This window comes from Trachypithecus francoisi, unplaced genomic scaffold, assembly GCF_009764315.1.
Source record: "Trachypithecus francoisi isolate TF-2019V2 unplaced genomic scaffold, Tfra_2.0 Lachesis_group7, whole genome shotgun sequence".
Classification (NCBI taxonomy): domain Eukaryota; kingdom Metazoa; phylum Chordata; class Mammalia; order Primates; family Cercopithecidae; genus Trachypithecus; species Trachypithecus francoisi.
Genome location: NW_022681472.1, coordinates 97,971,843 through 97,992,846, shown reverse-complemented (window position 1 = coordinate 97,992,846; position 21,004 = coordinate 97,971,843). Strand labels below are relative to the sequence as shown.

Here is a 21,004-nt window from a genome sequence, read left to right as displayed (position 1 = left end):
CCGGGGCGGCCGCCTGCCACTGGACTCTCGTTCCAGAAGGAGGAAGGCCTCCCAGCAGCGCCCTCGGCCTGCCCAGTGCTTCCTCTCAGGCTCCCGGGGCCGCTGCCCCATCTCGGTGCCCCCACCCAGCCTGCCACGGGTCTCCCAAGCCTGTGCCTGTGCTGCAGCAGCAACTCTGCAGGAAGCACCCAGGAGCGGGGAGCTTGGGTCAGTGGGAGAAGCTCCAGAAGCTCCTGTTCCCTGAGCGGGCTTCTTCCCCGTTGTCGCACCTTGAGCTGTCTGGAGGCCAGGAGAGGGCCTAGCGGGTTGAGGGGACCTGAGCGAACCCCCTGGGAGCCAGGCTGTGAGGATTTCCGCAGGCTCCCCAGCACAGCCTCCCACAGGACCCGGCCCGCTGGGCTCTAGGGATCCACGGGGAGGCTGGTGTGGGGTCAGGTGCTCTCAGCCATCCTGAGAGTAAAGTTGGAGTTTCCTTTTCTCAAGGAAGGTGGGAATTCTGGCTCTTGCCTGAGGAGCCTTCCCAGGCAGCCTGACTCAGGAGGGCTCACCCTTCAGGGCAGGCCCCACCCTTGCAAGTCCCAACAGAAACCACATCTGATGCCACCCAGCAGCTCACGGCCTCCGCCTGCAGGAGCCTCTGTGTCCGGAAGCCAGGCACAGCAAGGAGGCTGTTTCCACAGGAAGCTGACCACACCCACTCACCACAGGGGAAGAGCTGGGGCACAAGGAGCCCCACTCCTGGGTTGGCGAGTGCTCAGCAGGACCCCTGGGCTCTCCGGCTTCCACATCACTAAGTCAGCAGCCTGGAGGGCACCTCCTGCACACCAGGCATCACGGCTGTCAGATGCCACGGTGACAGACCGTCCCTGCCCTCGAGTGGACAGGTGAGACTGGGCACAGCAGGCAAAGTGACAAGCTCACGTGGGCTGCAGCGCCTGGCCAAGGTGTGAGGGAGGCAGGAGGGCAGGAAGGACAGGCCTCAGGGGCCGTGGCTGGGGCCCTCTGGAAGGCGCCAGTGTCTCTGACAATGGGGTCAAGTGCAAAGGCCTGGAGATAGGAAAGGGCTTGATGGCCTGACAGGAGACCTGGGCACCAAGAGAGAAAGGGCTACCCGGCCCCCCTGTGTGCGCACACTGCCAGCCCAGTCAGGGCCCAGAGGCAGGACAGAGAGGCTGGGAATGCGGGGAGCACTGAGGGAGTCACCAGGGGAGGGACTGCATCCAACCCCAGTGCAGGGTGAGGGGCGGGACCGCAGGGCGGGGACCGCAGGGTGGGGCGGGGCAGGCAGAGGCAGGCACAGCCCCCAGCCAGAAGAAGGCAGGGCCCGACTGGGGCCAAGGGAGGGGCAGAGGGAGGATGGAGATGCAGGCCTCTGGGGGCCCTTGCATGGCTGCTGCGGGTTTGTGGAGGAGCAGTTTGGTGGAGAGCTGGGGCTGAATAGGTTGGAATGCGTTACCCCTGAAATGCCCGAGGGAGGTCTGGGTCAGGGAGGAGAGGTCACCAGGCTCAGCAGGGCTCAGGCTGAGATGTGCAGGGCAGTGGAACCCAGAGCCAGCATTGTGGTTAGATCCTGCTGTCAGCGGGGCCAGCTCTGAAATGAAGGTGGGTGCGGCTTTCTCAGGTCCCTTCAGTGCCGACCTGGCTCCTTGTGACCTGGGCACGCAGTCAGAGCTGCTCCTCTGTCCCGGGCACAGCTGCATAGGCTCAGGGGCTCCTGGGCCTGCATGCTCCTTCCACTCAGCATCTCCTGCTCCCCAAGGACCCACCCACTTCCCTTCTTACGTAACACCCTCTTGATCCCTTAAGTCCCTGGGGTCCTGGTGAGTTCCCTGGCAGGGCCTGGCATGGGCCTCTCTTCCCTCCCCTGGAGGCCTGGCCCGGTACCCAGTGAGGACTGCAGCAACACACACACCTCCTGCAGGGACAGCACACCCCAGGCCCTGTCCAGGACCCAGCATCCAAGTGGGGTCCTCAGGGCTCCCAGGCTAAGCAGGGAGCAGCCATGCTGGGCCGCTCCAGCCTCAAAGCTCAGCTGTCACTTGATCTCAGGAGGAGCAAAGATAAGTCTCCTCCACCCAGATCATGTGGGAACAGCTCACATGGCCCTGTGGAGGCGCTGATGCCAGTGACAGACTGAAGACAGGGCATGCAGTGCATGGAAGATAGTTCTTTCCTTCTTAAGGCCTAGGATCCATGATGTCCCCCCAAGTGATCCCATAACCGTTAAAAAGCACGTGTCTACAGTCTGGGTGTTGCCGGCCCCAGAGCTGCCATGACCTACTGCAGACCCAAGGGTCTCAGAACCCTTGCCAGGGTGGACTCCATGGCCTTTGAGAATTACCGTTTTGTCAGGGGCAGGTGTGGGTGAATACAAAAGGAAGAGCGGGTAGAGAGACATCATTGTAACTAACGCCTTGAGGACACATAAGTGGTATAAGGGCAGTGCCCACTGGTGGGAACACTGAACTAGGGACAGGCCCTGGAGGGACAAAGCCACTGCAGACCATCAAGTAACCCTTGCCTGAGAAGCACAGAAGGCTGGTCCGAGATCTTGCTAGGACTTCCTGTGAGGGAGCTTGTCTGCACTGACTCATGGTAGGGAGTCCTTTGGTGGGATAGGAACTCCCACACGGCAAGGGAGGACCACAGGCAGGTAAGAAGAAGAATGCCTGTCCTGAGGACAGGAGAGCAGGAGTGAAACAGCCCACCTACCAGGAGACCCCCTGGAAGGATGCACTCAATATCTTGGGAATTTTCCTTATGACTAAGGGAAAGGTCACACTGCGCCATCAGCACTAAATTCATCCCATGTCTTCCTAGGTGGTCAAAATGTCTGACCCACTTGTCCAGAGAAGGCAGGATGGATGGAGGATGAATGAATGGATGGCTGAATGGAGGATGAATGGAGCATGGATGGATGAGTGGGTGAATGGATGGATGAAGGATAGATACAGGATCAATGAACAGAGAATGAATAGATGGATCAATGGAGGATGAATGATGGCTGGATGGATGATGGATGGATGAGTAGATGGACGGATGGATGAGGAATGGATGGAGGACAGATGGGTCAGTGGGTGAATGGATGGAGGATGGATGATGGGTGAATGGAAGATGGATGAATGAGTAGATGGATGGAAGGAAGATGGAGAATGGATAGATGAAGGATGAATGGAAGGAGGATGGATGGATGGAAGGTGGACTGATGAGTGGATGGATGGATGGATGATGGATGGATGGGTGGACAAATGGTAGATTGATGGATGACTGGATGGATGGAGAATAGAAAATGAGTGGATGGAGAATGGATGGATGGATGATGAATGGATGGAGGACACATGGGTGATTGGGTGGATGGATGGAGGATGGATGAAGGGTGAATGGAAGATGAATGGATGAGAAGATGGATGGATGGAGGCTGGATGGATGGAAGGTGGACGGATGAGTGAATGGATGGATGGGTGGACAGATGGTAGACTGATTGCTGGATGAGGGATGAATAGATGGATGGACAATAGAAAAATGAATGGATGGATAGATGGGTGGGTGTATGAGTGGAGAATGAGTGGGCAGATGGTAGACGGATGGATGGATGAAGGATAGAGGATGGATGAGTGGGTAGGTATTGGGAGAGAATGAAGGCAGGGGATTGAGGGAGGAAAGTGAGGTGGGTCCTGTGTTCACCCGCCTTGAACCTACCTCATGGAGCTAAGGGTGGGCAGCCACAAGTTCCAGGCCACAACAGGAAGTAGACTGAGCTGTGGCCTAGCAGAGGGGAGAATCCAGGAGTGCAGCATTAACACAAACCCTCTGACCTTCCTTAGAACCCTGGTGGGAGCATGTCCTCATGTGTGAAAATAACCGCCATCCAGAGAATCAGTGACCTGATTCTCATCCAGGTTCCTTGGGTCTTGCAATTCTAGGGTTCTGTGTTCTGCAAGCCCATGCTAAGAGCCTGCAGTCTTGGAACTCTGAGGTCCTCACAGCTGTTTGTGCTGTGGTTCCGTGGCGCCATGGCTGCACTCCTCTGCAAACTCTCTCCCCCACCTCAGGATGGACACAGTTCACACCCTGAGGGATTCTCCCTCATTGCCCAGACTCTGGCACCTGGGCACCCTTGACTAGCCCCCTGAATGCCAGTGCCTCACAGGAACCGTGCTGGTCCTAGGTGCTGAAATGGTGCCTCTCCCAGGGAAGGTGCCAGCCCTGCCTGTGGGCACCACCAGCCAGGCCTGAGAACAGGTTTGTTTCTCTTGAGTCTTAGGAACCTGGGGCCCTAGTCCAGCCCTTGCTGGAAACAAGCTGTGCCCCAAGGTGGAAGGGTTTCTCCATCCATGAAACTATTCCCTAGATTGCCACCCTGGCAGCGCAGGAAAGAGAGACCCGGCAAGGATGAGGGGCCTGTGTGGAGGGGCAGAGCTGGCCTCCAGCCCTTGCCCCTGGCCCGGCCCGTGGACACCAGGCGTACCCTGGGAGGGGTGGCTGGTAGCCAGGGTCCCAGGGAGGGACCTAAGACTGGGGCAGGTCCCAGGCATGACCCTGGGAAGCAGGTGAAAGATACCTTTGCTGGGACTGTGGCTCCATGTGTAAAGGTGACTCCAGCACTAGAGGGAGGAGTGGGAAGGCCTGGGTGTGAGGGAAGGGCCCGGGCCCAGAGGCCCAGCCTAGCTGTGGCTCCCACTTGCTGGGTGATGCCGGGCAAGGCCGGGCCCTTGCTGTCCATGTGAGGCCCCATTTGTGCAGGTGAGGGGCTGAGAGGAGCAGGGCAGCCTCTAGAAAGACACCACACACTCAGCCGCTCAGCTCAGGGCAGCCACCTGCCCCTGCAGGGGAAAGAGACAGAAAAGGGGCCTGTCACCTGGGCCCCAATGCCCTTGCCCGACACCCACCTGCTTACCAGGTGATGGCCACACACCCTTCCCTGCTTAGACAGCTCCACCCAGGTTGGTTCTCTCTCGGCCTCTTGGCCCCAGACCCTCAGCCTCTGCATCGTCACATCCCTACTGTGGGTCCTACAGAGCCAGTAATTGTCTGTTCCCACTCCCCACTGGTCTGCAGGCCCTGGGACCTGGGCCCTGGGCCCTGTCTGTCTCCTCTCTTGGTCTCTGTTACACCCAAAGTGCCTTGCATATGGCTGCTCTTTATAAATTGTTGAAGAAGGAATGAATGAATGAGTGAATGAATGAATGAATGAATGAAGTGCCTCAAGGCAGAGGGATGCATTTTGGAGCCCCTGGGGTGTGGCTGGGATTCTGGCTTGCCCAGGTGGCAGTCTGAGGGAAGAAGCCCCTCCCTGTGCCCTGGAGGTTCCCAGCTCCTCCAGCCCAGGCATCTCCTCCAGCCCGGGCATCTCCTCCAGCCCAGGCAGCTCCTCCAGCCCAGGCAGCTCCTCCAGCCCGAGGCCCCGCCTTGTCCACCGGGCACCCACTCAGCCAGGACAGGGCCCAGGGCTGGGCTGGGGGAAGCCTGGAGTACCATGCTGTGCTGTCCTGAGCCAGGTGCTTCCCTCTCTGAGCCGCCACACCCTTGTGTGATCCTAGGGGCCCAGCACAAGGTAGAGGGGGCAGAAGGTTGGGGAAGGGGCATGAGCAAGGAACTTCTGCTCCAGACAGAGGCCTGGGCTTGTCCCCGTGCTGGGCTTCTCCCTGTGCCGGGTTTCCTGGTTCAGGGAGCAGCAGGCAAGGCTAAGGGGGTGGGGCGGTGGCTTTCCCTGCCCCAGGCCCCTTCATCGCCTCTCCCAGGTGTTATTTCTGCTGCCAACACCCTGATGTTACCAACCAGGCCCAGGGCCCTAGCTCCAGGGGCTGAGTGGGAGGGGTGGAGTGGAGAGCGCCCAGGCTCTAGAGAATAGAGGAGGGAGGAGGGGGGAAAGGCTGGTGGTGATAGTGAGAAGTGCTTGAGACCCCACCAGGTTCTGCCCCACTCAGGGGGCATCCCGGCACCTGCCTGGCACTCTCTGACCCTCATTTCCTCACCAGTGAATAAGCACTGGGCAGGGACTGTCATGAGGGGCCACAATGGCTCCTCTCCCCATTCCATTTCCTGGCTCTGAGGCTCTAGTCAGGTCACTGCCTACAAGAAGCCCTCCCTGACTGCGCTGTCCCCATAAGCTCAGCAGTCCAAGAGCTCCTGGCGTCAGAATCACCCACTTTCTCCTGGGAGTAACCTGTGTGCAGGGCTGCTCTTCCTGCTTTTGCTGGGACCACCTGGGATGGACGGCTCATGTTCGTGGGCAGCCCCGCCAGGTCAGAGGCCCTCCTCTCACAGAACTGGAACCCCACTCCGGCTTCCATGCCTGGCAGGGACGCAGCCACAGTGACGTCTGAGGTGTCCCACGGGGGCGAACCAGGTGTGCAGGGCTCTCCTCCAGCCCCAGGTGTGGGGAGCCCACTCCCCCGTGGCCCCACACTCAGACCCCACTCTCAGGCCACCTGACATCCTGGACCCTCCAGCACCACCAGGCCCAACAGGAATTCCAAACCTGTTCTTCCAGCAACTCTCATGTCCCTGGCCACAGTGACTCACCCCTCTCCACCTGCCATGCCCACCGAGTCACCACCCTGTCACCAAGCCCTGAGCTCTGCTTCCCAAGGCCCCAGGAAGCACCTTCCCCAAAGCTGCCCATACCTCTCGCTGTGCCCCATGGACACACGGCCTTGGAGCTGGAGGAAACCTCCTCCCTCTGGGTGGGGGCGTGGACCTCTGGGTCACCTGCCTTGTCAAGCGAGACTCCACACGTCCCCATCAAGCCCCCGCCAGGACCAGACACCGGGTGCAAATGTGGGGCTGCCCCAGGGGCTCCTGCCTGCACCCCTCCTGGTTTCCACAGGCACCACCAGACAACCCCTCCTGCCTGCACCCCTCCTGGTTTCCACAGGCACCACCAGACAACCCCTCCTGCCTGCACCCCTCCTGGTTTCCACAGGCACCACCAGACAACCCCTCCTGCCTGCACCCCTCCTGGTTTCCACAGGCACCACCAGACAACCCCTCCTGTAGGTGGATCCTCCAGGCTCTAGCACTGCGTCAGGGAGAGTCCGGCCAGGAGCATTCTCAGGAGACATTTGCTGGGATCCCCAGCATCCGTGACATGGGGCTCAGCAAGGGAGAGATGCCGGGAGGAAGGGCCAGAGGGTCTGTCTCAAGCCCAGGCCTGACTGGCCCCGGTACCCATGGTGCTCCCAAGAGCCTCAGCCCAGCCCAGGACGACCCTCCCTGGAACCCGCCCTGCCCTGCCCTGCCCCGCCCCGCCCCGCCCCGCCCTGATGTTGTTGGTTCATCAGCCACGTGGCCGCGGCGGAGGCTGGGCCCAGGGCTGACCTCCTTCTGTGCCCCCACTCCCACTCACCATCCGCCTGGCCAGGGCAGGGGCAAAGCACATCTGTGGGTCCCTCCACACCACCAGGTGGGTGCTGCCCAGCACAGGCGAGCGGCAGAGCAGGCTGGGCCGAGCAGGTGGGTGGGGGCCCCGAGAGGTGGGCTCCTGCGCTAGGTGACAGGTGCTCAGGACCCTGTCTCCAGGGAAAGAAAGTCCCTCCTGTGAGAGTAAAGAGGTGAAGGTAGGGACTGGCCTCCACTCAACGGGCAGCAGACCAAGAACCTGCTTCAAGGCCCTGGGTGCTGGGGCCCAGCCCCAAGGAGTTCACAGTCTTGGAGAGACTGGAGCCAGGACACCTAGAGCAATAGTTGCAAAGTAGCCAGGATGGCGCTGCCCCCAATGTAGCAGGAGGGGCCCGGAGAGTAGGGGAAGGAATCCCACAGGGAGGGGTCCTGGGGCCCTGGAGGGTGGGAAGCAGGGCTGGTGGAGACCAGGAGGGCTCAGTCTCTCCCTACACAATGCAGAATGGAGTTGCTGCCTCCACAGCCCGGGCCTCCCACCCACAGGGCTCCCCAGTCAACTTCAAGGGCCAGGTCCTCACAGTCCTCACCCTGTCCGGTGCTTACCTCTCTGCTGCCCCAGCTGCCCTCCCTGCCTCGGGGTGGCCTCTCCCTATGCCTCACACACCCCATCAGCCCACAGCTGCCCTGAGCCCTGGCAGCTCAAGGACCTTCTGCGTCCCAGGCAGCAACACTGAGCCCAGAGCCAGAAGGGTAGGACCAGCACCTGCTCTTCCTACCTCCCCGGCCCTGGGCACCCACAGGCACCCACAGGACACCTGGTACAGGCTGCAATTCTATTGAGGGAACTATGGGGGGAATGCAGGGACAAAGACACAGGATGGTGATGGTGGGGAGTGGGGGTCGGGGTAGTGGGTGGCAGGTCAGAGACAAAGTGACCCAGGAACAGACGGCAGCACGAGAACAAGACCCACAGAGACAGAGAAGTGAAAGCGGGAGAGATGGAGGCACAGCAACAGCAACAGCAGGGCCAGGAAGCCACTGGGCCCCGTTGCGGAGGGCAGACCTCTGCCTAGGAGGGCAGCAAGGGCAGTGCCCAGCGACAGCCAGGCTGGTGGGCGTGGGCCAGGCAGGGTGGGGCAGGTTCCCATCCTGGGCTGATGCTTGCACGGAGCGCTGCGGAATGCCGCTGGCTGGCGGACTGCCCACCCCCGCCCAGCTCGTGCCTATAAGGCCTCCGCAGTGCAGGGGCCCCCACTGCTCCCAGATGACACCAGAGATGAGGACAGTCCTGCTGTTCCTCGCCATCCTGGCCGTGGCTACGGGGCCAGGTGAGGGGCTGGGCCAAGGGGACGGGCGGGTGGGTGGCTCTGGCCTGTGTGGTCACCAAATATTAGGAACCTGGAGCTGATGACCTCTAGGCACAGAGAACCCCGACACTGTGGGTGCTAGACTCTTCAAATTTAAAACAACATGGAGCCCCAATCTTAAGGAGTGTCAGATTTACAACGTTTCAGATTTTGAGGATCTTAGAATTGATTCCTGGAGTCATGGGCCCTGAGAGAGTGGAGCAGGGGATTGTCTTGAGATGCTTCTCACTGGGAGGGCAGCCATCTAGCCCCTGCCACCAGCCCCTCCCGGTCCCCAGGTCTGTCCCAGCACAACCCAGGACAGCCCAAAGGCCACCAAGCCCTTCCCGTTATAGGCTCAGAGCAGCCAAGCTGGCTGCCCCTGGGGCCTTAGCTCAATCAGGCCCTCGGAAACATAGCCATCTCCTCCAGGGACAGCCCCAGGGGTGGGGACAACAGCCAGTGTCCTGCAGACTGCTCCTGGCAGTCACAGAGCTCCCTGAGGCCTTGGAGGAAAGGCCTGCAACACACCCTAGACAGGGCCGGGGCAGGACGCCTTTTCCAAGCCGGCCCAGGCCGGAGCACCTGTCCCCTGAGGCTGCATTCAGGACACAAGCCTCACCAGGGCCCAGGGTCCGGAGTTGGGGGCCTAGGGCAAGGGCAGCAGGGCCTCTGTCCAGGAGGGGGTCTCTGCGGGTTGGGGAGTGGGCCCTGCTGAGTCACCAGGAGGCCTCTGTTGGGCCCGCTGAGCCCGACTCCCTCCCCGCCAGCCCTTGCCCTGCGCTGCCACGTGTGCACCAACTCCAGCAACTGCAAGCAGCCTCAGGTCTGCCCGGCTGGCTCTCGCTTCTGCAAGACCACGAACACAGGTGAGTAGCATCTGTCCAGGTGTCCCTGGGACTGGGGGGACCTCCCTGGCTGTTGTGGGTGCTGGCTGGGAGGTTGGCAGGGACTGGAGGTCAGAGGGGGCTGCGGGCCTGACCATACTCACCTGTGCCCAGTGGAGCCTCTGAGGGGGAATCTGGTGAAGAAGGACTGTGCAGAGTCGTGCACACCCAGCTACACCCTGCAAGGCCAGGTCAGCAGCGGCACCGGCTCCATCCAGTGCTGCCAGGAGGACCTGTGCAATGAGAAGCTGCACAATGCTGCACCCACCCGCACCACCTTCGCCCACAGTGTCCTCAGCCTGGGGCTGGCCCTGGGCCTCCTGGCCCTCGTCTTAGCCCCCAGCCTGTGACCTCCCCCCGGGGAAGGCCCCTCATGCCTTTCCTTCCCTTTCTCTGGAGATTCCACACTCCTCTTCCCCAGCCGCAATGGGTGTGCCAGGAGCCCCAGGCTGAAGGTTTCCCCGAATGTCTGGGACCAGGTCCGGGTGGGCATGGAGTGCTGATGACTTGGAGCAGGTCCCACAATCCCACAGAGGATGTAGCCCCCCTACAGAGGATGCAGCCCCCAGCCACATGGAGGGTGGGGACAGAAACCCTGGCGATCCCCGGATTTCACACTCCTGTTTTGTTGCCGTGTATTTTTCTACTCAAATCTCTGCATGGAGATAAATGATTGAAACCAGTGTGGTTTGTCTGCGCTATTCTGGGACGGAGGCGGTCAGGGGCGGGCATCAGGCCACACAGGTCCCCTGAGCCTCCAGCACATGTCCCCTGGGCCAGTCGTGGAGCGATGCCTGAAATGGCACCATCGGTCCACACCCTGGGAGGGCCGGCTGCTCAGATGCCTCCCCACTGCTCCAGAGGTGGAGGGCGCTCCTGGGGTGAGGCCTGAGTAGGAGCACAGGGAAGAGGGCTCGCAGGCCCCTCCCGCACACAGCACCTAGGGGAGAAGGGGCCCCTCACCCTTTCACCCTGGGTCGTGTCCCTGAGACCCAGGTTCAGAAGCCTCCAGAGAGGCCGGCTTGGGACACCTCAGGCCCGACCCGAGCTTCGGAGTCAAGTAGGCACTGACTACCTACAGCCATCGCTCAGGGCGAGGTCAGCTGCCCAGGGAAAGTCTAGCCACAGCCCAGGAAAAGTCCCATGGACCCCGTCCATGGGAACCCAGCCGCCCCTTGGCCAGACCTCACTCACCAGGGTGAAGTTAGACTGGGCGGGGAGCATGACCCAGGGGATATGGGCCAGGTGAGGTTGCCCAGAGGCAGGAAGGGTTCCGTGCCCACTGCCTGGGTTCTGGCTGCATTTCAGGGATGAGGTTGGGACATGGAGTGAGAAGAGGCCCCCAGCAGATGCCCCAGCAAGGAGCCCTTCTTCTGGAGAGGGCCAGAGGTTTCCGCAGGCTGACCCCACGTCCCCGGCAGGTGAAGTCTCAGGCCTCACCCAGTCAGAGCAAGCTCTGCCTTCCCCCAGGCCAGCTCCTTTGCAGTCCTGGCCTGGAAATTCCATGGTGGCCATGCCCCCTCTGGCCGCGGCCAAGAGACGGTGGTGTAGCGTGGGTGGCAGCTGGTGAGGGGTCAGTGGTGCTCCCCGGCCCTGGGTGCAGACACTCGGCTGTTTGTCTAACGCACCATGAGACCAAGAGGTGAATCATGATTTCGGGAGGCCTGCTCTTAACACGTGTCCATCCTGCCTCCCCTGGGATCCAGGGCCACTGTGCAACCCCATCCTGGAGGGCTGCCTGCCCAGCCAAGCCACTGCAACCCAGGACTGGATCTGGGTGAGCTTCACTGTCTCCACCTTGGGATCCCCTTTCTCCTCACGCAAGTCCCGTCTCCCCAGGGTGGCCAAGGTGGGTTACTCCTTGCCCTGAGAGACCTTAGGCAAAGCACTCCACCTCCAGGAGCCTCCATTTTCCTCCACTGGACACCCACCTGGTGCAGCCAGCACCCCATATGCTGCCTGTGGCTGTAAATGGTGGCCCTGGCCTCCTGCAAACCCTCAGCCCTCCTCCCAGCCACTACAGGGCTGCAGGCATTTCCTGTTTCCCCTCCTGCCTCCCGGGGCCCCAGACCCCACCTAGTTCTCCTGCCCTCGGTTAGAACTGGAGTGGTGATGGTGCTGGTCTCATGGTGCGTTGGACAAAGAGCTGAGTGCCTGCACCCAGGGCCGGGGAGCACCACTGACCCCTCACCAGCTGCCACTCACGCCACCATCTGCTGGCTGGGGCCAGAGGGGGCTCGGTCACCGGGGAATTTCCAGGCCAGGCCTGCGAGGGAGCTGGCCTGGGAGAAGGCAGAGCTCTGCTCTGACTGGGTGAGGCCTGAGACTTCACCTGCCGGGGACGTGGGGTCAGCCTGTGGGAACCTCTGGCCCTCTCCAGAAGGAGAAGGGCTCCTTGCTGGGGCATCTGCTGGGGCCTCTTCTCACCCCACGTCACAGCCTCATCCCCGAAATACAGCCAGAACCCAGGCAGTGGGCACGGAACTCTCCCTGCCTCTGGGCGACGTCACCTGGCCCAAATTCCCTGAGTCATGCTCGCCGCCCCCTCCAGTCTAACTTCACCCTGGTGAGGTCTGGCCAAGGGGGCTGCTGGGTTCCCATGGATGGGGGTCAGCCCAGGCAGTTGGACTTGCACTGGGAGGTGGCTGTGGGTAGTCAGCTCCCACATGGTTCCAAGGCTGGGGTTGGGCCTGGGGTGTCCCAAGCTGGCCTCTCTGGAGGCTCTTGAACCCCAGTCTCAGGGACATGACCCAGGTGAAGGGGTGAGGGGGACCCTTCTCCTCTGAGTGCTGGCGTCCGGGAGGGGCCTGCAAGCGCTCCCGGAGGTCTGCGTAGGAGCGCCCCCTGGTGGCCACCAGAGAGCCAGGTGCTGGGGCTCCTGCACAGGGAAAATCCGCCCTCGCCCAGGCCAGTGCCACTCATGGCCACATGTGTGCCCTTTTCCACACCACTCTGGGCAGGTGGCCTAAGTCCTGCCAAGCGCCCAAGACAGGGTGTGCGAAGGCACCTGGGCATGGGAGTCGGACACAGAGCAGAGGAGTAGGAGTGCCCAGGTCACAGACCCACCCATCCCCACTTCCATGTGGGAAAACTAAGGCTGGGCAAGGGAAAGTGACTCCTGCCACTTCACGACAGGCTGGCTGCAGGAATCCTCATCCAGGGCCCAGGGAATGGGAGTGCTCTGTGCCCAGTGCAGCCTGGAGGCAGGAGGGAATGCCACCTCCCCCACCACTCCCACCCCTGAAAGTCAGGAAACCAGGGCTGCGGCCACCAAACTCCAGGATGGAAGGAGGAGGCAGTTCTGCTGGGGGGTCAGGGAAGACTTCGCAAAGCAGTGGCGGGTATAGGGACAATGAAGGCAGCATGGGTGAGGTTGTGTGCGGGCCCTGGGCAAAGGCCCAGAAGTGAAAACCAACCTGCGGGATCCAGAGAGGGCCAGGCTGCCTGTGTGGCTGCAGTGGGGCTGCCTGTGTGGCTGCCTGTGTGGCTGCAGTGGGGCTGCCTGTGTGGCTGCCTCTGTGACTGCAGTGGGGCTGCCTGTGTGGCTGCCTGTGTGGCTGCAGTGGGGCTGCCTGTGTGGCTGCCTGTGTGGCTGCAGTGGGGCCTGGGAGCTGACAGGACTCCAGACCAAGCCCAAGGACAGTCACAGCTCCTAGCCCATCACTGCCCTCTGCCCGGCTCCTCCAAGGGTCCCTAGCTCAGTCTCCCAGCCTCCAGGCTACTTCTCTGTGACCCCGCTGGACAACTTCTCAACGGTCCTGGACACAACCTGACCCCAGCCCCAGCCAAGACCCTGTCAGACATCATCAGCCCCACATAGGGCCTACAACCCTGTAGGTGTGGACAGCACAGCCGGCCAGATGGGGCCGGCAGCCCTGCCTCGTGTCCCTAGTGCCCCTGAAGGAGGAGCTCCCTCTGCCAGAGCCCAAGCTCAGAACCTTCAGGGAGATGTCTTAGGCACAGGATTGAGGGATGGGGCCCCAAGGCACAGATGTTGAGGTTCAGCCAGCACCCAGGAGTGGGGCACTGACCCTGTCATGGGGTGCATGGCTGACTCTCCTGGCCCATCACCAGGATGCAATTTTCTCTATGCCTTAAAAATGGAAATGCTAAAAGCAGTCAAACCACAAAGTCCAGACAGAGGGCAGCTCTCAGGGAGACTACAAAAGCAACTGACGGGGTCCTCTGACAAGGGATCCTTCCTCCACCTGCTCTGAACATCTACTCTCCTCACCGTCCAGTCGGGCCTGAGCTCCCACCAGAAAGGAAGGAGCATTATTCGGTCGGGTCAGGGGGGCCTAAGAGCCTCCCTTAATGCCCAGTTTGGGCAGCCAGATCCCACAGAGAGCTTGAGGGGCACCCCCAGCCGCCCACCCCACTGGCCAGCCCCCAACTCAGGAGCAGCTAGCTTTGGTTTGCAAGAGTCCTCTCTCTGGTCCTGCTGTGGACAAGCCAGACTGGGAAGGGTTGCTGAGGTCTTCCTCCTGGAAGCACATTCTCAAACACTGGTCTCATTGATTTTTCTCTATTTTCTTTTTCTACCTCACTTTTTATTTATTTATTTATTTATTTTGCTTTTATTTTTGCTATTTTCTTTATTTTGCTTACCTTGGGTTTGATTTGCTCTTTTTGTTCTAGTTTCTGAGGGTGAACGTTTAGGTGGTTTTTTTGGAGAACTTCCTTCTCTTCTAAAAGAAGTTTTACTTCTTTTTTTCTTCTAAAAGAAGCATGAGTGCAATATTTCCCTCCAGGGCCCACTTCAGCTGCATCCTTTGACTTTGATGAATTGTGTTTGCATTTTCATTCAGTTGGAAATATTTTCTGATTTCCTTTTTGGTTCCTCCTTTGACCTATACGTTGTCTAGAAATATGTTTTTACTCAGTTTCTAAATATTTGATGATCTTCTAGATATACTTCTGTTATTGATTTCTAATTTAGCTCCATTGTAGTCCACGCAAATAATTTGTATGATTTTAATCCTTATAAATTTACTGAGATTTGTTCTATGGCCCAGAATACAGTCTGCCTTGGAGGACATTATTGGTAAATAAAGGTGTGTTCCCCTTCTGTGAGGTGGAGTGTCCTATAAACATCAAGTTGGCCATGTTGACTGGTAATGTGGTCCACATCTTCTTCCTTACAGACTTTTTGTCTATTTTTATCATTTCTTGAAAGAGGAGTGTTGAAATCTCTGTTATTGTGGATTTTCTTTTTCTCCTTTCAGTTCTATCAGATGTTGTTGGTGTTTTGCTTTGTGTATTTTGAAGCTTAATTGTTAGATGCATACATATTCAGAATTGCTAAGTCCTCTTCATGAGCTGATCAATTTATCATTTGGTAATGTCCCTCTTTTTAAAATTTTTTCTTTCTTTCCGGTAGAGATAGTGTTTTGCTGTTTTGCCCAAGCTGGTCTCAAACTCCTGGCCTCAAGCAATCCTCCCACCTTAGCCTCCCAAAGTGCTGGGATTACAGGTGAGAGCCACTACACCTGGCCAGTAATGTTCCCTCTTTTTTTTTTGATTATAGTCTTTGCTTTAAACCTACTTTGATATTGATGTAGTCATGCCTGCTTTCTTTTAATTGGTGTTAGCATAGTATATCTTTCTCCATCTTTTTATTTGTATCTTATTTGTGTTTTTATATGTCTGGAGAGTTTCTTGCTGACAGCATATACTTGGCTGTTTCTCTTTTTATCCAATCTGACAACCTCTGTTTTTAACTGAGATGTTTTTGTTTGTTTTTGAGGCAGAGTCTCGCTCACTCTGTCACCCAGGCTGGAGTGCAGTGGCACCATCTCAGCTTACTGCAACCTCCACCTCCCATGTTCACGCGATTCTCCTGCCTCAGCCTCCCAAGTAGCTGGGATTACAGGCACCCACCACCATGCCCAGCTAATTTTTGTATTTTTTAGTAGAGAGGGAGTTTCACCGTGTTGGCCAGGCTGGTCTGGAACTCCTGATTTCAAGTGATCCACCTGCCTCAGCCTTTCAAAGTGTTGGGATGACAGGTTAGGATTACAGGTATGGGCCACTGTCCTCAGTCTAATTGAAGTGTTTAGATGACATAGTGTCATTATTGCTGTGGCTGGGTTTAAATATATATCATCTTGCTATTTGTTTCCTATTTGTCTCGTTTTTTCCTTTCTTCTCTTCTGCAGTCTCTGTAACATGTGTTTTTATAAATAATTCTGTATCATCACCTTTGTTGATTTATTAACTAGAGCGCTTCAACTTTTGCTTTTTTTCTTGGTCTTTTTTTAGCGACACTTTAGTGTCTTAGTATGTAACTTTGACTTACTAGTCTGACTTCAAGAAATAGGAGGCCACTTCACATGCAGTAGAACAGATCTACAACAGCGAACTTCCATTGTCCCTCTCCTGGTCTACTTGTATTCCTTTTTTTTTTTTTTTTTTAATTTGACACAGGGTCTTGCTCTATCACCCAGGCTTCAGTGCAGTAGTGTGATCACAGCTCACTGCAACCTCTACCTCCTGGGTTCAAGTGATTCTCCCACCTCAGCCTCCTGGGTGCAACCACAGGTGTGCACCACCACGCCCAGCTAATTTTTTGTATGTTTTTAGAGACGAGATCTCTCTACGTTGCCCAGCCATGCCTGGTCTAGAACTCCTGGGCTCAAGCAATCCACTTGCCTCAGCCTCCCAAAGTGCTGGGATTACAGGCGTGAGCCGCGGTGCCCAGGCTGTGCTACTATTATCATACAATTTACTTCTACAGTTGCTGCAAATTCCTTAATACATTGTTATTATTTTTGCTTTAGGAAATCAACTATCTTTTCATTCAAAATAAGAAAAAAAATTACCTTCTACTTCCTATTTCTGGCGTCCTTTATTCCTTTGTGTAGATCAGTATTTCTGCCTGAAAAACTTCCTTTAACACAAAAGTCCCCAACCCCTGGGTCACAGACCGGTTAGGAACCATGAAACAAAGCAGGAGACGAGCGGCTGGCAGGCGGAAAAGGGATGTTTCATCCGTATTAAGTCCTTGTGGTCTGAGGCTGAAGCCCGCGACACACTCCGGTTCTGACCTATGCGTTCCTTTCACGCCTCTTATCCCACCGGAGTGTGAGCTCCATGGGGTGGGAATATTCTGGAACGTCTGCCCTCTCCCCAGCTCCTGGCACAGGAGGGCACGCATCACCTGTCGGCAAACAGAACAACCAACTGGCCTAGTTTGTTGGGGACCGAAGGATTTCCTGGAACCAGAGCCCGCTTGTCCAAAAGGCACGGGGTATTCTGTACCTCAGGCCCACAAAAAAGTTTTAAAGAAAAAAATGAGCTTTAGGGTCGAAGAAAAGGTTTTATTTTTCTCTCTTACATTGGAAAAAAATGAAAACTTTTGGACCCATGAAATGTTATTACATTTTGCCAAAAACAGAACCAATAATGTAAGTATTTAAAGTTATGTAAAGACAATTATTTAATGTTAACATTATGATGGTGAGAGGGACCACGGAGCAAGGGGCTGCCTTGCAGGCCTGCCTTCCAGCTTTGCTCGGGGGGACCAGAAACGGGGGCTGAGCGCGGGGGAGGCAGGCGGAGGCCATGGGCAGCGAAGCGGGCGCGCCAAAGGGCACCAAAGGGCGCCAGTTCCGGAACTGCTGGGACTGGGCTGCAGGAGCGCGGAGCTGGGGCGGCACGGCTGGTGCCAGCCCACGAACGACGCGGCGCGGGCGAGTGGGCGGAGGCGGCTGCGGGGAAGGCTGGGCTGCCGCCGGACCCGGTGAAGACAGCCTGCGGAGTGCCCGGGCGGAACACGTGGGTCTGAGGGTCGCTAGGGAGTCACTGCGTGGCTGCCTCTGCGTCGGCCAGATGCCTGGACTGGCCTCGGGGTCCCAGCGCTTGCCAGACGAGCCGCCGGTCCGGGGCCGGGGCCGGGGCGGGGCCTGCGGTGAGCTCGGCTCGGCGGGTGCCCGGAAGGCGGGGCCTGCGGTGAGCTCGGCTCGGCGGGTGCCCAGGAGGCGGGGCCGGGGCGGGGCCAGGGCGGGGCCTGCGGTGAGCTCGGCTCGGCGGGTGCCCGGAAGGCGGGGCCGGGCCGGGGCGGGGCCTGTTGTGAGCTCGGCTCGGCGGGTGCCCAGGAGGCGGGGCCGGGGCGCGGCCGGGGCGGGGCCTGCGGTGAACTCGCGCTGGGCGGGCCGTTCCGGGGGCGGGACTGGGCTGGGCCTGCGGCGAGCATCCAGCGATGCAGCACGGGTGCTGCGGGACACACAGACACCCGTACAGTTAGACCGAGGCAGGCACCTACCGGCGAGCGGCCGCGGGTGACTCCCAGTCGCGGCGGTACCTCAAGGTGGTGAAGGTCACAGGTGAGGTCACCCTGAGAGTCCCGCTCGCGCCAAGAGCCCTCCCCTCCACCCGGGACCGCAGTGTTTGGGGCGGGGCTCTCCGAGAGGGGGCGGAAAGCTCGCAGCCGCAGGCCTGGCCTCACCCAGGCCTTTGGCATCCTAGGGTTGGCTTGGGCAAATGTGTCCGGAGAAACGGATTTGTTATTCTCAGGAAGGCGTAAGTTTAATTTAGCTCATTCTTGCTGGGAGCTTCTGCAGTAGCCGAGGACTCAGAAAACCCTAACCAGGGCTCTGGAGGTTTTCCTGGAAGAGGGGACCCCAAATAGGGACACCCCAGAGCAGAGGGGAGGGGAACAGCGAGAAGAGACCCAGTCCTTGGGCCCAGTTCTGCCGTGGCCAGCCATCCGGCCCCCAGGGCCCTGCGTGGGATGAGGCTGCAGACCACCTCCTACAGAACCTCTGTACCAACCATCCCCTGGTAAAATCCTTGTTTAGGCCTGGTATTTAAGGCCCCTCTGCCCACCCCCACTCCTCTAGCACTGCCTCTCATCCTCCCCCCATCTCTCCTCCGTCCAGCGCTACAGGCTGTTTTGAGCTTTTGCAGGTGCTGGTCTCTGATTGAAATGTCCCGATCTCTTCTCCCTTCTTGTCCCCTCCCAAGTGTCTCCTCCTCCAGGAAACCTTCCCTGACACCCACTGAGCTGGGTGGCTCCTCTGCCCACTGTCATCCCTGCCCAGGCTCCCCATGGGTCCTTCAGGCCCAGCACTGACCACCTGTCTTTGCCACCTGCTGTGCAGGGCTGCAGCACTCCCAGTAGACCAGGAGCTCCAGGAGGCAGGGCCGGCCCCACGTCCTCTGTGCACCACCCTGAGTTGGATCCTCTGTGCGCCACCCCTGAGTTGGATCCAGGGCTAGCTGCTGTTCTCCTCCCCACTCCCACGCTGCCCTCCTGCCTGCAGCCATGACGCCCCTGCTCACCCTGTTCCTGGTGGTCCTCATGGGCTTACCTCTGGGTAAGATGGACAAAGGACAGAGGGATGGACAGACCCACGTTGAGGGAAGGTGGGCTGAAAGCAGGGAAGGAGACCAGAATTCCCCGCGACCACCCCTCCTTCTAGCCCCCTGCCCTGGGGAAGGTGATGGGCTGGGGGCCTGATGGGCTGGAGGAGGGGCCTCTCATGTTCTGTGACCCCCGTTCCCTTCCCGCCCATCTGCCGGCCCCAGTCCAGGCCTTGGATTGCCATGTGTGTGCCTACAACGGAGACAACTGCTTCAACCCCATGCGCTGCCCGGCTATGGTTGCCTACTGCATGACTACGCGCACCTGTGAGTCTGGGGGCCCTGCGTGGCCCTGCCTGGGGAGGACGAGCGGGAGGTTCTGCCCTGCCCCTGAGCATGTGGAGGTCCTGAGGAAGGAGGCTCTCCTGTCCCAGGATGCTGTCTGGGAGCTCCAAGCTGAGGGGCCCTGCTCTGATTGCCTTGGATGCTGGGGTGGGGCTGACTGGGCCCCCTGCCCCTCTTAGCGGAGCTGGCTCACCGCCCTGCCCTTCTGCAGACTACACTCCCACCAGGATGAAGGTCAGTAAGTCCTGCGTGCCCAGCTGCTTCGAGACTGTGTACGATGGCTACTCCAAGCACGCGTCCACCACCTCCTGTTGCCAGTATGATCTCTGCAACGGCGCCGGCCTTGCCACCCCGGCCACCCTCGTCCTGTCCCCCATCCTCCTGGCCACCCTCTGGGGTCTGCTCTAAAGCCCCTGAGGCAGACCCACTCAGAACAAAGCTCTTGAGACACACTGCTGCACCCTCGCACCCAGCTCACCCTGCCTCACTCTCCACCCTCCCTGCGACCTCCTCAGCCATGCCCAGGGCTGGGACTGTGGGCAAGAAGACACCTGATCTCCCCCAACCACCACGTGACCTCACTTCGAGGCCTTGACCTTCCAATGCTGTGTGGGATCCCAAAAGGGCTGGGGGCACTGGCACAGTGCTGTTTATGGGGAGGGGCCCAGTCAGGAAGGGAGCGCTGATCAGATGGGAGCTGTGGCCAAGTCCACCTTCTGGGAAGCCCTAGGAGAGGCCCCTGCCTCAGCCTGCCCTGGGTGTGCTGGGGCCTGAGGAAACGAGGAACTCCCCCGGGGGGATGGTTGGGGGGACTCTTAGGAGGAAAGGCTCTTCCAGGCCTAGGAAGGCTGTCACGCTTCCTACTGAGGCCAGGAGCTGCCAGGGCTGGTGCGGGATCAGGGCTGTGGGAGGAAGGCCTTTGGCACCGGCCCCTGTGCTAGGAAGGCTGCCAGGCCTGCATTGGAGCCACCCCCTGCAAGGGAGGGGCGGCCCTGCCTCAGCAGGCCCCAGTGCCCCCGAAGCCGTAGAAGCTTTTCCAGGTCCAGCAAAGGGTCTGTGTCCTCTCAGTCAAACCCCTTGATCTTACCCACCCCCCTCATGGGGAGGGTGCTGGGCCTGAGGCTGGCAGGACCTAGGGCCTTGCTATATTTGGTGGGTCCTGGTTGCTGACCTGGCCAGCGCTATTCCGGGCAGGGAGGGAAAGGGGCAGGGCAGGTGGCCCGCTGAGGCCTGGTCCCCAACCACAGCAGGACCTGGCTGAGCAAGGCAAAGGACGCGGGATTGGGGGATGCGCCCACAGGCTGGAAGTTGGGAGCAGCCTGGGGCAGTGCCAGGGCGGGGGTGGGGAGGGCGGGGTGGGGAGGACGAGACCCAGCCCTTCCCCACCAGCGGGATGCACACAGTGAGTGGGTGCCTCCATCACCTTCCACCTGGGACTGCGCCCATGGGGAGGGCAGGGTGGAAGCTCCAGCTGGGTAGGAGGACTCCCAGGGCCCCCACCCCAGGCCTGCGAAGCAGGGTGCAGCCCAACACCCACCAATTCGTCCCCGATGCAGGTAGCCCTGGGAGCATCTGCCCCCGCTGCAAACGGAGCCGTTGGGGGCATAAGACCTTTTGGTGCCAGCAGTCACGCTGCACCTGAGGCCCCCACCTGACCAGTGCTCCCAGCTCTGGTGTCCTTGGAGGAGCCCTTCAAGCCGTCCCGCATGGGCAGGATGGTGACACGTCCATGTGGTGGGACTGCCGCGGCCCCAAAGTGTGGCCCTGGTCAGGGGAGCTCCT

The 21,004-nt window shown here is 59.3% G+C and overlaps 2 protein-coding genes across 5 annotated transcripts; both read left to right on the top strand.

The window, feature by feature from the left end:
- The first annotated feature begins 582 nt into the window (after positions 1 to 582).
- LY6D (lymphocyte antigen 6 family member D) lies at positions 583 to 18,818 on the top strand. Of its 2 annotated transcripts, none has more exons than XM_033202309.1 (3): positions 583 to 884; positions 9,458 to 9,556; positions 18,676 to 18,818. In XM_033202309.1, exons 1-3 carry the CDS (start codon positions 598 to 600, stop codon positions 18,791 to 18,793), a joined length of 504 nt encoding a protein of 167 aa, XP_033058200.1. In that variant the 5' UTR covers positions 583 to 597; the 3' UTR covers positions 18,794 to 18,818. The 2 variants fall into 2 exon arrangements, with proteins under 2 accessions (XP_033058200.1, XP_033058201.1); XM_033202310.1 differs by lacking the exons at positions 583 to 884; positions 18,676 to 18,818 and adding exons at positions 8,514 to 8,669; positions 9,689 to 10,257.
- Positions 16,878 to 19,674, top strand: LYNX1 (Ly6/neurotoxin 1). Of its 3 annotated transcripts, none has more exons than XM_033202313.1 (4): positions 16,878 to 17,350; positions 18,676 to 18,891; positions 19,103 to 19,204; positions 19,434 to 19,674. In XM_033202313.1, exons 2-4 carry the CDS (start codon positions 18,840 to 18,842, stop codon positions 19,628 to 19,630), a joined length of 351 nt encoding a protein of 116 aa, XP_033058204.1. In that variant the 5' UTR covers positions 16,878 to 17,350; positions 18,676 to 18,839; the 3' UTR covers positions 19,631 to 19,674. The 3 variants fall into 3 exon arrangements, with proteins under 3 accessions (XP_033058204.1, XP_033058202.1, XP_033058203.1); XM_033202311.1 differs by lacking the exon at positions 16,878 to 17,350 and adding an exon at positions 17,681 to 17,898; XM_033202312.1 differs by lacking the exon at positions 16,878 to 17,350 and adding an exon at positions 17,952 to 18,094.
- The last annotated feature ends 1,330 nt before the right edge of the window (positions 19,675 to 21,004 follow it).